The 12,601-nt window shown below is 45.3% G+C and overlaps 3 protein-coding genes across 13 annotated transcripts in view; 1 reads left to right on the forward strand and 2 right to left on the reverse strand.

Moving 5' to 3' along the window:
* Positions 1 to 10,888, forward strand: part of trh (PAS domain-containing protein trachealess) — a 67,539-nt gene extending 56,651 nt beyond the window's left edge. For 4 of the 11 annotated variants that reach the window (XM_089259989.1, XM_030384102.2, XM_030384106.2 and 1 more), the window contains 9 exons: positions 2,691 to 2,926; positions 5,531 to 5,598; positions 5,737 to 6,046; positions 6,185 to 6,306; positions 6,595 to 6,672; positions 7,714 to 7,907; positions 7,993 to 8,099; positions 8,162 to 8,309; positions 8,444 to 10,888. In XM_089259989.1, coding sequence (XP_089116115.1) covers positions 2,691 to 2,926; positions 5,531 to 5,598; positions 5,737 to 6,046; positions 6,185 to 6,306; positions 6,595 to 6,672; positions 7,714 to 7,907; positions 7,993 to 8,099; positions 8,162 to 8,309; positions 8,444 to 9,890 — 2,710 coding nt within the window. In that variant the 3' untranslated portion in view covers positions 9,891 to 10,888. Of the gene's footprint in view, positions 1 to 2,115; positions 2,594 to 2,690; positions 2,927 to 5,530; positions 5,599 to 5,736; positions 6,047 to 6,184; positions 6,307 to 6,594; positions 6,673 to 7,713; positions 7,908 to 7,992; positions 8,100 to 8,161; positions 8,310 to 8,443 lie in introns of those variants that run through there. The other 7 variants (XM_030384103.2, XM_030384108.2, XM_030384105.2 and 4 more) reach the window with 4 other exon arrangements.
* The window catches only part of LOC108658398 (kunitz-type serine protease inhibitor 7), a 192,817-nt gene that overhangs the window by 160,965 nt on the left and 19,251 nt on the right, over positions 1 to 12,601 (reverse strand). The gene's annotated exons all lie outside the window — the stretch shown is intronic.
* LOC115562483 (translation machinery-associated protein 7 homolog) lies at positions 12,094 to 12,445 on the reverse strand. Its single transcript, XM_030384112.2, has one exon. It carries the CDS (start codon positions 12,331 to 12,333, stop codon positions 12,160 to 12,162), a length of 174 nt encoding a protein of 57 aa, XP_030239972.1. The 5' UTR covers positions 12,334 to 12,445; the 3' UTR covers positions 12,094 to 12,159.

The raw sequence follows: 12,601 nt of genomic DNA on the forward strand, positions 1-12,601 counted from the left end.
GTCCAGCGCAGTTTTCCCACCCTTATCGCGATCCTCGACTTGATTTTTGGCAAATCTGTGTTGGCAACCACAGCAGCTAAGATCTTGTAATCCGCTTAGATGCCTAAGCTCGCCCTAAAGTCTTAATCAAATGACAATATTTGGAGTTGCCAAAGTAAATCGATTAATCGATCTTTCCCAGCCAATCAAGTGGAAACAAAGGCTCAAATCAGCGAAGCCTGAAAACTCTATCGAGGGAGGCTTTATATGACAAGCTTTCTCGCACATACTAAGACACTTACTTATCAACTCTCAATGGAACATTGGGCGCATATAGGATTCTAAGCTCACACATACTAAGGCAATTTTAGCATATCCATCAGACTGTAAAGGACAAGCTTTCAAAGCTCACACATACTAAGGCAACCCTCACCCAACCTCTCACCTTCTCTCCCTCTAGCTCTCTCTCTCTCCCTTCCTTTTCTCATTTCGCTAATGACATGCAATTTACACGGCAAATTATAGCCGCGCAGCTCCCTCATTTTCATTTTTTTTTTAATTTTTTCGTTTTGCGAATTCGAATCGCAGAAAATCATTTATCAAGGCATTTTGCTCTAGCCCTGACAAATTGCAAAGACATTTAATTTCGTCCGCCTTAGTGCGGAGGCAATTTAAAGGTTATTACGTTATTTGATATTGAAGTCAGGCAAGATTAATGAGCCAGGTTCTCACACTCTGGGGCTAATTGCGAATCGGCTGGTTCCATTTCTAGTTAAGTTCTTTGAACTGCAAGTTTTTCGGGAAAGCAAGAAACATCAGGTACTCTTAAGCTGTGAGCTTCAGATTTCAAAACAAGCTCAGATTTAACAAACTAATTAAAAAAACCCCAAAGACGCTGCTGAGGTTAAAAACTGGCTTGGCCCGTGGCAGACGCATGTTGTACGGGTTTCTGTTCGAAGCGCTCTTTACGCCGTTTTCATTTTAATTATCAACAAAAATATTTTTATAGCCCCAGCGAGGCAGTGCCCCCAACGATAAGCATCATCCACAGCGGCTTCTTTTTTTTACTTACACGAAACTTACCTCTCGAGATCTGCGCATGTGTGTGTGTGTGTGTGTGCGTGTGTGTGATGAGCGCATTTACAGATGCCCCACAGACATTAAAATAAATGTAAAAGGCCACAAAATGTACGAAATGTACAGCAACTGAAAGACGGACCAACAACAGATCTCGCTAAAGCTAAAGCGAGGCAGCCCGCAGAAGAAGAAGAGCCAGAAAATGGGACTGTGCTCATATGGAAACTTCAAATACTCTACCAAAGGTGGCCAAGTCTTACATGGTTGAGTGTGAGACCAGGAACAGTGTTGAAAAGGTGTAATTAGTGCGTAATAATTAGTGTTGGGAATAAAGCTCTTGAATATGTGAATATCTAGAAAGCTGTATGTGTGTGTGTGTGTAAACTTCTGTTGAAAATATATGTAGATCCACACTTGTTGACCTAGCTAAAGCATCCTAGAGAAATGGCTATCGGTAGTTAGAGTGAAATCTGGTGAATAAAATGACATGAAACACTTGGATCTCGTGCGTAATACCCTCGTGTTAAGGGGTGCCTATGCAACAGCTACTTCCTTAAACTCTATATCGTATGCCATACTGGTAAAATAATACGATCCATGCGATGACTTAAATGATCTACATGGCAGACCGACGGTTGAACAGATCTATATCCAGCCAGGTCGTCGTCACACAGATTCGGAATACTCATGCCGCCTGTTACACGCATTTTCAGAAGCCCATTATACCCCCTGATTGCCCATCTTCAATGGGTTCCGGGTACGAGGAGGCTGGCACCAAGCCTCGCCTGAATGCGCATAAGCTCGATCCTATGCTAGGGAATGAAATTTCACTTAAACACGAATAACAAAACAAAAACGAAACAAAAACAAAGACGAAAAGCGACGCAACGCGACGACAAGGAAAGATGACAACAAACTTAAATTATGAACGCTTTAAAGCCAAGTTTCTGGCGAAGATGATGGGCCAAATGATATGAGAAGCAGCAGCGGCTGGCTTTGAGTGCTCGGAGTGCTCGGAGTGCTCGGAGTGCCATGAGTCGGCTGTGGGCTGTGGGCTGTGTGCTGCCCGTTGCCCAGTTGCTGAATGGAAAACTGTGTGCAGCGCAAAGAGATCGAATCGAGTATCTGGCCAGCGGCATCTGCCACAAGAGGAGGCAGCCTTTGTTGCCACTAAACACACAGCGCTAAAGATAGAGACACATGTCGCTCCCCCTCTTCCTCGCTCTGGGGTAGATGCATTCAACAATGGAAAATCTGTTGCGCATAGAAAACGAGGCAATTTTTCTTCGGCTAGAACAGTAGAAACCAAAGAGCAGCAAGATCGTGAGAGTCTGTTCCGTTGAAAGACTGACAAATGGCTGGCAATTTGTTGCTTCGGACTCTGACACCATTCCATCAGCCAAACAAATTGCCAGCAGTTGACACTGCGACGACAGGTGTGAGTGGGAGAGGGAGAGGGAGAGTGAGAGGGAGCGGGAGCGGGAGTGTGTCTACCTGGAGGATGTAGCCTGCCTCGCCTAGACGCAGCTTCCCATTCGTCAGTGTCTACTTAACACCCGCCTAATACATCAATATTTATTGCCTTGGCTTTGTTGAGCTTCTCTTAATCTTCTGTTTCCCTTTCTTATTTGCAGCATTCTGGAGCTGCGCAAGGAGAAGTCGAGGGACGCGGCCAGATCGCGGCGCGGCAAGGAGAACTACGAGTTCTATGAGCTGGCCAAAATGCTGCCGCTGCCAGCAGCCATAACCAGCCAGCTGGACAAGGCCTCCATAATAAGACTGACCATTAGCTATTTGAAACTGAGAGACTTTTCCGGGCACGGCGATCCGCCATGGACCCGAGAGGCGTCCAGCAGCAGCAAGCTAAAAAGTGAGTATCGAATCCATCTGTTGTCTATTTTTAGTACACACTTCACGCCAAACACCATTCCAAACGTTTACGACATCAAATTCCCTGCCAAACTCGAGCATGCACTCTATTTGCGCCACCAGTGTAAGTGAAATTTCATGCATGGCTCATTTGCATACGCGACTGTACGGCAGCGTGGGCGGCCATTTTGTGCGCCATTGCTGCGGCGAAGACATAGGTAGACGAGTGAGAGAGGGAGCGTGAGCGAGACGGAGAGGGAGAGAGAGCGATAAAAACCGAAAGCAGGAAACGCATTTGCCTACATTTTACAGTGGCGTCTCCTCGCAACGGCACAGTGAAATCACAGATTTGTCAACTTTTCTATGCCAAAAACCGAAAACCGAAAATCGAAAACAAAACCAAAAAATGAAAATAAAATAAAATTACAAACAATATGCGCGCGCACCTTAAAATAAGCAACAACAACAAATGCCGAAGCCAAACAATTTATTGGCTTTATATATTTGTTTTGGGCTTTTGACGGGCTTTTTGGGGGCCGTCAGTTATCCATTTGCATAAAATATCGCTATTAAGCGCAATTTATATTTTATTTACTGCGCATGCGCAGCCATTTTTCTCTCCCTCTCGCTCTCTCACTCTCCCTCTGGCCATTTGATATGTTGATTTGTTTTTATTGCCATGACTGTGTGTCATAGCTGTCATTGTGGAATTCCAGAAGGCCAAGCCAATCCGCCGGGCCACTCCGATTGGACAGCGCACTGCCAAAGAGCCTATAAGCACTCTAAATCTGGGCAGTCGTTAAAGTACTTCGAAAATAGATGACAAACCCTAATGGAGACAAGTCATGCCAGCTTTCACCTGAACTGTCTGTCATTTGCTGCCATTCAAATTGCTTAAAAGGCTTTGCTCTAAAACTAGATTTGTTATTTTATAGTTAGATAAACTTGAATCGATTCTTGAACGTGCTTAAACCCTAAACAGAAATAACTCTAGAACTATTTGAGACTGTCGGACTAGCAAATGCCCTGATTAACCTCAAAATATGTTTGTCTCTTTGCTTAGGCCAAAGTATAGACTACTTGAAATACATTCGAGCTTAGGGAAGGAAAGGTCGAGTATCCTGAAATTCTATTCTAAATATTCTGAATCCTTATTGCAGAGCTCTAAGTTGCAAGTTTATAAAGATCGATAATATCATAGTGTACATGTCTTCAGAGAGCTACTATGTCATATGGAAGTGTAAGGCATATATAAAATATATTCCAGATACATTTTAAATTCTAAATTCATATTCATTTGAAATTTCATTTCATGCTGAAATGTTTTTCCGACTTGCCTGCAATTCTCATTGAATTCTCGCATCATCATTTGATTGCCCACTCGGAGCGCTCTAGGCAGAGCTGTCGAGCTCGACTCGAGTCATAAATATGTGAGCTCTTGCAATATTTCCTCAGCTGTGGCCCATGCGAAGCATATTTATTTAATTCAATTATAGAATTTTACGATTATGGGTGGTCAAGCCAGGCCGACCGCCCGACCACAAGCAACCCCCTCAGACAGCAGCCAGGTCATAATTCGCACAAGTGCAAATCGCTTTAGTCCAATGCCAATTCCCTTGCTCCTTGAGCCTGTCCATCCCTCCCTCGCTCCCTCCCTCCCTTTGCTCTTGCCGTCTCCACTCGGCTGCTGTGAGTCCCCAGCGATTTCTTGGCCTCGCCTCGAGTTGCCCAGTTGGCAAACAGTTTCCGCTTCCGCTGTCCATATGTGACTCTCTCCCTCTCTGTCTCTCTCTCTCTCTATCACTGTGCGTGGGTGTTGAGGCCCACCATAACAGCTTTGCCTTTAATGACCTTACCCCGCCTCGCTTTCATAATATTTTTATACATACATATATATATTTCGTTTCGTCTCGTTCCGTTTTTTGTCTGTGGGTCAAATTGAAGTGGTTTTTATTGCCCGCAGCTTGTTGCTCTGCCTTCTGGGCTTTAGCTGCGCATAATAATACAATTGAACTAACGCCCGTCACACTTCCCCTTCCCCTTCCCGTCCCTCTCTTTCTATCTTTTCACTTGTGGCCCCCTTTTGGCCATACATAACGCCCCATTGATTTTGGATTATTTTTTAGTGCCTTGTCTACCTTTTCGACTCGATTTGCTGCCAGCTGCCATTGCCGCCATTGTGCCCCCTCCTCACCCCTCGTTCCAGCACCTCGCTCATGCCTTTGACGTGACAATAACTGAATGTTGACGTGGCCAGCACGGCATGACGTGGCAATGGCCACTGTTGGCCACTTCGAATGGCAAATAACCCAAGCTAAGTGCCATGAATGGGGCTTCTTTCAGTCGCAGTTGGCTTGAATCACTTCAGGTTAGCTTAAAGCGAGACCAGCTGGAGCTTAAGCTTGGCTATATATTACCTCTATCTTATACATCTATCACTTATAAATAAGTATATATTACCTATAACTATTCATATGCCATATACCCTGTAAGTGCAGCTACGTCATTCGCACACCTTGTCTTAGCACCTTTGGAATGTTGTTTTTGCCTTTAGCCAATTGCTAACCGCTCTGCCACTTGGCATGCGTTTCGTTCTCCATTGCAGGTGCAGCCATACGACGCAGTCCCGCGGTTGATTTGTTCGAGCAACATCAGGGCACCCACATACTACAGGTAAGCGAAAGAGCGAGATAGAGAGAGTGAGAGAGAGAGTGAGGGGGAGAGGCATATGGGTTGCTATGCGGGCAGCCATCTTTGGCGTTAACTTTATGCAAATTTGGCTAACTGAATTTTGTTTTCGCTCTGCCGCAGTCACTCGATGGCTTCGCTTTGGCGGTGGCAGCGGATGGACGCTTCCTGTACATATCGGAAACGGTGTCCATCTATTTGGGGCTCTCGCAGGTGGAGATGACGGGCAGCAGCATATTCGACTACATCCACCAGGCGGACCATGCGGAAATCGCCGACCAGCTGGGCCTGAGCCTCACCAGCGGCGGCGCCGGCGGCGGCGGCAGTGTGGGAGCTGGCGGCGGCGGCGGCAGTGGTGCGGCTGGCCTGGCCTCACCCACGTCGGGCGCCTCGGACGACGGCAGCGGCACACACGGTACGAACAATCCAGACGGTGAGTCGAGTCCGAGTTGCTACCAAGAACCTGGGTATCCCGGGCGTCCGGCTAGCCAACTAGCCCAACCAATTAGAGCCCAACTAACCGCAGCCCCGTTGGACTTTAGCTAAACTGCTCTCTATCCTCCTCTTGCAGTTGCCGCCTCCATGACGCAGGCCTCGACGAGCGGCTACAAGGGCTACGATCGCAGCTTCTGTGTGCGGATGAAGTCGACCCTGACCAAGCGGGGCTGCCACTTCAAGTCCTCCGGCTACCGGGTAAGCGTCAAGCACTGACTCCCAACTGAACTCAACTCAACTCCGAGCCCTGTAGCCTAGTGTAGCGTAGTAGTCCTTAGTTTGGTTCTCTTTTGAGTTTGTTTTTGGTTTCGTAGCTTTCTTTCTAACACTTAGCGAATTCGTTTGTCCGGTTCGTGACGTGCTGGGGCAGTAGACTAACCGATCTTTGGTTGAACGTACAAATATACACACACATATATACATACACATATATAGAGCTGTCTGTTAGCCATTTTTTACCATCACCATCCCAATGCTTATCTACAGGCGAGCGATGCAACCAGCAATTGCAGCGGTAGCAATACAAATGGTAAAAATGTTAAGAATCCGGCCTCGAACTATTCGGTACGTATCAATTGAAATCAGTACAACAAAATGCAGAGCAACTAAAACAAATTTCTAAACAACCTAAAATTAAAAAAATTAAAATTAAAAAATCAAATGAAGCAAAATTTCATTTAGTTTATGATTTGACGACGCCTCTCGAGGCGCCATTTATCAATCAGTTTTTCAATTTTCGGCCACATTTCGTTTGAGCAGGCAATGCAAAACTGATTTTAGATTGATCAGCATCGAATATAGCCACTATACTATACTGATATCGGTCATCCCATATATGTATCTATATCTATCTATATACACAACACACAGTCAAGAGCCAAGAGGAGATAGACCACAGTCATTCTGATATTGCATTGATGAACAGCAAATATAGCTGCTTTAATAAACTATATATCATCACACAAATATACATATGTACTATATATTTATTCATAATCAATCTATCACATCATTTTATATGTAAGCGTTGTCCATAAGTCTCTAATATTCCACATTACTCAACAGCCAGTTCATGAAATTCCAATATCTGTTATGTATACTCAACTTTCAACAGTCACATACATACATACTATGTTACATAACATATGACAGTAATGTAGCATATGGTAATGTGTATTCAATATGACTTGAACATTTCTATTACTCTTATTATCTGTGATGGCATACGCAACAGTCAACAACAATTAAACACATTCAGTCATCACTTGTAGCATTCAGCTTCTTGTCACGAAGTACAATTCAAAACATTAAGCGACAAATTCGGTCTGCATACATAACATTCAGCTTCTTGTCACTAAGTGCAATCAACAACATCATCAATCATCCCATTCTGTCCTCAACTGTATATAATAGCATTCAGCTTTTTGCCACAATGGCCTTCTGAAAGCTCGCTGCTGCACTGCGCAAACGTGTGCATTCTTCCTCCTCTCACTGCTGCTTTCTCTATCGATCTGTCTCTCTCTATCTTAGCTCTTAAGCAGCTAGTCTTTGACCTATTTTCACTAACTCTTCGATGGCTTGTCTTGTTTTTTGCTGCTGTTCCAGGTGGTGCTGCTGCTCTGCAAGCTGCGTCCGCAGTACACCTTCTCGCACACGCGCAAGGCGCAGCCTCCGCTGCTGGGCATGGTCGCCCTGGCCATCGCGCTGCCGCCGCCCTCGGTGCACGAGATACGCTTGGAGTGCGACATGTTTGTGACGCGCGTCAACTTTGATCTGCGCGTGGCGCACTGCGAGCCCAGGTGAGTGAGGCGAGTCTACCTGTGCCTATAGCCTCTGCTAATATGCCATCTCTCTCTCTCTCTCTCTCTCTCTCTTCTGCTGCAGAGTATCTGATTTGCTGGACTACACGCCCGAGGATCTGGTCAACAAGAGTCTCTACTGCCTCTGCCACGCCGAGGATGCGAATCGCCTGCGCAAGAGCCACACAGATCGTAAGTTCCTCTGAGCCTCTGCCCATCGATCGCAGCTCATTGCAATGTGAATTTCCTTTCAGTGATCGAGAAGGGACAGGTCCTGACTGGCTACTACAGACTGATGAACAAGAACGGCGGCTACACCTGGCTCCAGACCTGCGCCACAGTCGTCTGCAGCACCAAAAACGCCGACGAGCAGAACATCATTTGCGTCAACTACGTTATAAGGTAGGTGAATCCTGAGTATAAGTGGGAATAGGATAAGGCATTGAATGACTAGGGAGAGTCCCTGACGTCCCTAATCAATGGTATAAATAGGTTCTATCACAGCCGACTAACCCGTTCGCCCTTTGTCCCCACAGCAATCGTGAGAATGAGAATCTGATCTTGGACTGCTGCCAGCTGGAGCCGAGTGTGGACAGCATCAAGCACGAGGAGGGGCTGGGCAACGACAAGAGCAGCGGCTCGCCTGGCGGCGATGCCTCGGGCGAGGGCAACGCCCACCTGAGCGGCGACATGAAGCTGGGGCTCGGCTCGCCCAAGACCGATGCAGAGGGCCACACGCAGCGGGGCAGGGGACGGAATGCGGCGCATGGCAGCAACCTGAACAGCAGCCTCGCGCTGATCAAGGACTCGCCCACGCCGCTGGGCGTCGAGGTGGACGGCGTGCTGCCTGTGACGGTGTCTGCCACGCCCACGCCCACACCGACGCCCACGAGCAGTGCGCCGAGCAGCAAGCGCAAGCGGAAGAGCAAAGCGGCGCAGCAGGCGGAGGAGCAGCAAGGGGAGCAGCAACAGGTGGGACAGGTGGGTCAGCTGCAGGCAGAGCAGCAGCCGCTGAGCAAGCTGCCCGCCTTGGAGCAGCAGCGGGAGCCGCGCAGCCGCCTGCCCTCCATGGTGGAGGACGTGCAGCCAGCTGCCTCGGCCGACTCGGCTGTCAAGGACCTGGAGCACGCCATGTCCAAGCACCTGCCCTCGCCCAGCAACAACAACAACAACAACAACCAGCCCAGCACAGACTTCAGCACGGACGCGCTGATCAAGCAGCAGCAGCAGCAGCAGCAGGCGCAGCAGCAGCTCCATGTCTCCGATGCCAACGAGAAGAGCAGCACGATCCAGTGGATCGGCACGCCCTACCAGCAGCCCGCCCCGATGCCGGCCACGGCGCTGCTGCGCCAGCTCTACGCGAATCGCGAGAGTGTGATACGCGCCACAGCCAGGCAGACGCCCACTGGGGTGGGCGTGCCCGGCGTGTTCTACGGCGAGCAGCAGGGCGGGCCGCTGCCCACGCCACCGGGCAGCGAGTCCTCCTACGAGAACCAGTATCTGCAGCTGCACTCGGCGGCGGCAGCTGCCTCCGTGCCGCATCCTGTGGGCCAGAAGAGCGGCAACTCGGCGGACGCCTTCACCAACCTGGTGTCAACCTACGGCGGCTACCACAGCTCCATTGACTACCACAACGCCATGACGCCGCCCAGCTCCGTGTCGCCGCGCGACTCCAACAACTCGGCCAAGCTGCCCTCGGCGGCCGCGCCGCCCGGCCTCCTGGTGGGCTCCAATGCCGGCTACGACTACGCCGACCCCTTGCGTGGCCAATACGCCACGCCCGTGGACGGCTCGGCGGGCGCCACGTTGCCCCTGAAGCCGCAGGCCTACACGGCGGGCATGCACCCGCACGCCACGACCACGACGGAGGGCGGCGTCACCTACAGCAACCTGGACCAGCCGCAGTACTTCGCGCCCCACTCGAGCTTCCACCTGTACCACAAGGGCAGCCCGGCGAGTGCCTGGTACTCCACGCCCTCCTAGGCGAGGCACGACTGCCAGCAGCAACAGCAGCAGCAGCAGCAGGAGCAGGAGGAGCTGCAGCAGCACCAGCACCAGCAGCAGCGCTGGGACTTTGTTGGCGCTTTGGGCAAGGTGGCGCGAATGTTCTTCAATGCGCGCAAGGGCAACCACAACTGAGCCACTGCACCACTCGCACCACCAAGTGCCAGCAGCTGCTGCGAGGAAGCGAGAAGCCGTGAAGAGTTTGCAGGCAAATGTTAAGCCAAGCTTCAAGCTGTAAATATATAAAAAAAAAAAAATTTAAAAATAAAAAAAAAAATATGGAATGCTTAAGTAAATTTTATAAAATAATGTATTGAATATTCTTTTATTAAACAATTTTAAATTAAATGAAAATATTGAGCAATATTTTATAACTTTTGCTTAAGCATTTCTAAATTTAAAATAAATATATAAAAAATATTATTTGAATGTCTAAGCAATATTTAATAATATATAATAATTAAAATATTTAAACAACAAATTGTACATAAAACCCTAAAGAATTAAACATTAATCACTAAAAAATAAATAAAAATCTAAAGAAATTGTATTTTATTAAATATTTGAGCCAAATGCCTAAGCAATGCAAGCAAATATTTAATAAAAATAATAATAACAAAAATAATTTAAAATAATATATATGATTGAACACTGAAATTTGTTTAGCAATTTTTTAATTAAATATTTTGGCAAATGTTAAAACATTCAATGTTGTTAAATAATGTGTAAGCTTGTATATTAATTACAAAATAAATATATTAATTAAGTTTAAATTAAACACAAAGAACAACTCACACGAAAAAACCCAATGAAATTCCATAAAAAATACTCGGCATATATGCAATTCATTAAATTTAAATTTAAACTTAAATTTAAAACATAAATTTATATATTAAATACAAAATAAATCTCTTGCATAAGACTTGGATAGTGTGCCAGCAACAACAACAACAACAATATATATATATATTTAAAAATCAAATATGAACAATATATTAATCTGAATATTAAATCAAAATGCTTATTCAACTAATGGTAATTGTTATTAATTATTTAAATTAAATTGTACATTGTCACCAGCTCGAATATCACATAAAAATCAATATAAATATTAATATTAATATTAATAATAAATAATAATATTAAAATTAATACTTCACATTTTTACAACATATCAAATGCTTCCTCTTCTAGATTACGATTATAATTATAATTAAAAACAATTTTTGAAATATTTTCTTCAATTTTCTGAATTGATTTACTTTAAAAATAATTAAATACCTCTAAGAGTTCTGCTTAAGTTTTATTTGTGTTATGTTTTTTGCCTACACTTAAAAAAAATACAAAATATCTATATATTTGTATAATACCTAAAGCAAAACTATACAATTTTTAGCTTTTAAAAATGTAATTTAAATTTTGTATAAAAACAATTCAAATACGTTTTCCATAAAAAGGCTTAAATATTAAATATAATGATAAACACATGAGAATGATTATTTTATGTCTGATAAGCGGACAGAGTTACACGAAAAGACTTATCGACCGAGTCTTGTAAATATTAAGTAATCTTAGATTATATATATTTATATATATGCAAATTTACAGCTCCACTTCAGTAAGTGAAACACGCTTTCTGACTCTACCTCTCTCTCTTTCTCTCTCTCTCTCTCTCTCTCTCCTCTCTCCTCTCTCTCTCTCTCTCTCTCTCTCTCTCTCTCTCTCTCTCTCTCTCTCTCTCTCTCTCTCTCTCTCTCTCTCTATGACTCTCTCTTTCTCACTCATTTATAGCCTTCAGCTCCTATCTATCTGCTTACTTTATCTCTGACTATATCTATCCCTATCCCCTACTGTTTCACTCGCGTCTCTTCTCCCAGCCTCTCCCACAGTTTGAAGCTTCATCAACTACAAATCGCCTTATCGTTTGATTAATACAATAAATTGACACACACACATGTCCCACACTGACATAGGGACATCAGGACGACAGACAGTTCGCAATGTCCATTAGCTCACTCGATTAACATAAAAAACGCATCAAATGCGAATTTGCCGCATTTGTTGCGCTCGCCAATGGCCGTGTCCAGCAAAGGTTTTTTGTGTGGCCTTTGGGCTGTCACATTTTTGTGATGGTTTTTTAAGCGAGCAACCCCGACCCCTGCACAGTAATAGAAGCAATTAATCATCATTCAACTGGGCAAAACGTAAGCCAACTCAATTTTATTGCAAGGCAGGACATCGATATATGCTATTTAGCTGCCTTCTTGCCGCCCTTCTGGGCTGCCTTTTGCTTGGCTGCATCGAGAGCCTTCTGCTGCTCCTGCTGTTTCTGCTTGTAGGCCAAGTCCTGTTCGTCCATCTCTTTTGCCTCCTTTTTGGGCGCTTTTAGGGGCTTCTTCTTGCCACCTTCACGACTGGCCATCGCTTAACAGCTACTATTTCAATTTCAATTAATTTAAAAATAAAATTCAAATTATCTGCTCCTATTTCTGCCGACATAGAGTAAGTAATTAATGCTTGCTTTGTTATACAATATAAAGTTTGAAAGTTAAATCCCGCACGTACAATTCATATCAACCAGCTTTGGTCAGTGAGCAAGCATTCAGTAACTATTTAGATTTTCTCACCGATATACATACAGAAACATCGTAATGTCGGGCTATCGTTTTATTTAAACAACATCGATACAT

Source organism: Drosophila navojoa, chromosome 4 (assembly GCF_054131105.1).
Source record: "Drosophila navojoa isolate 15081-1374.11 chromosome 4, UAZ_NAV_1.0, whole genome shotgun sequence".
In the NCBI taxonomy this organism is placed as follows: Eukaryota; Metazoa; Arthropoda; class Insecta; order Diptera; family Drosophilidae; genus Drosophila; species Drosophila navojoa.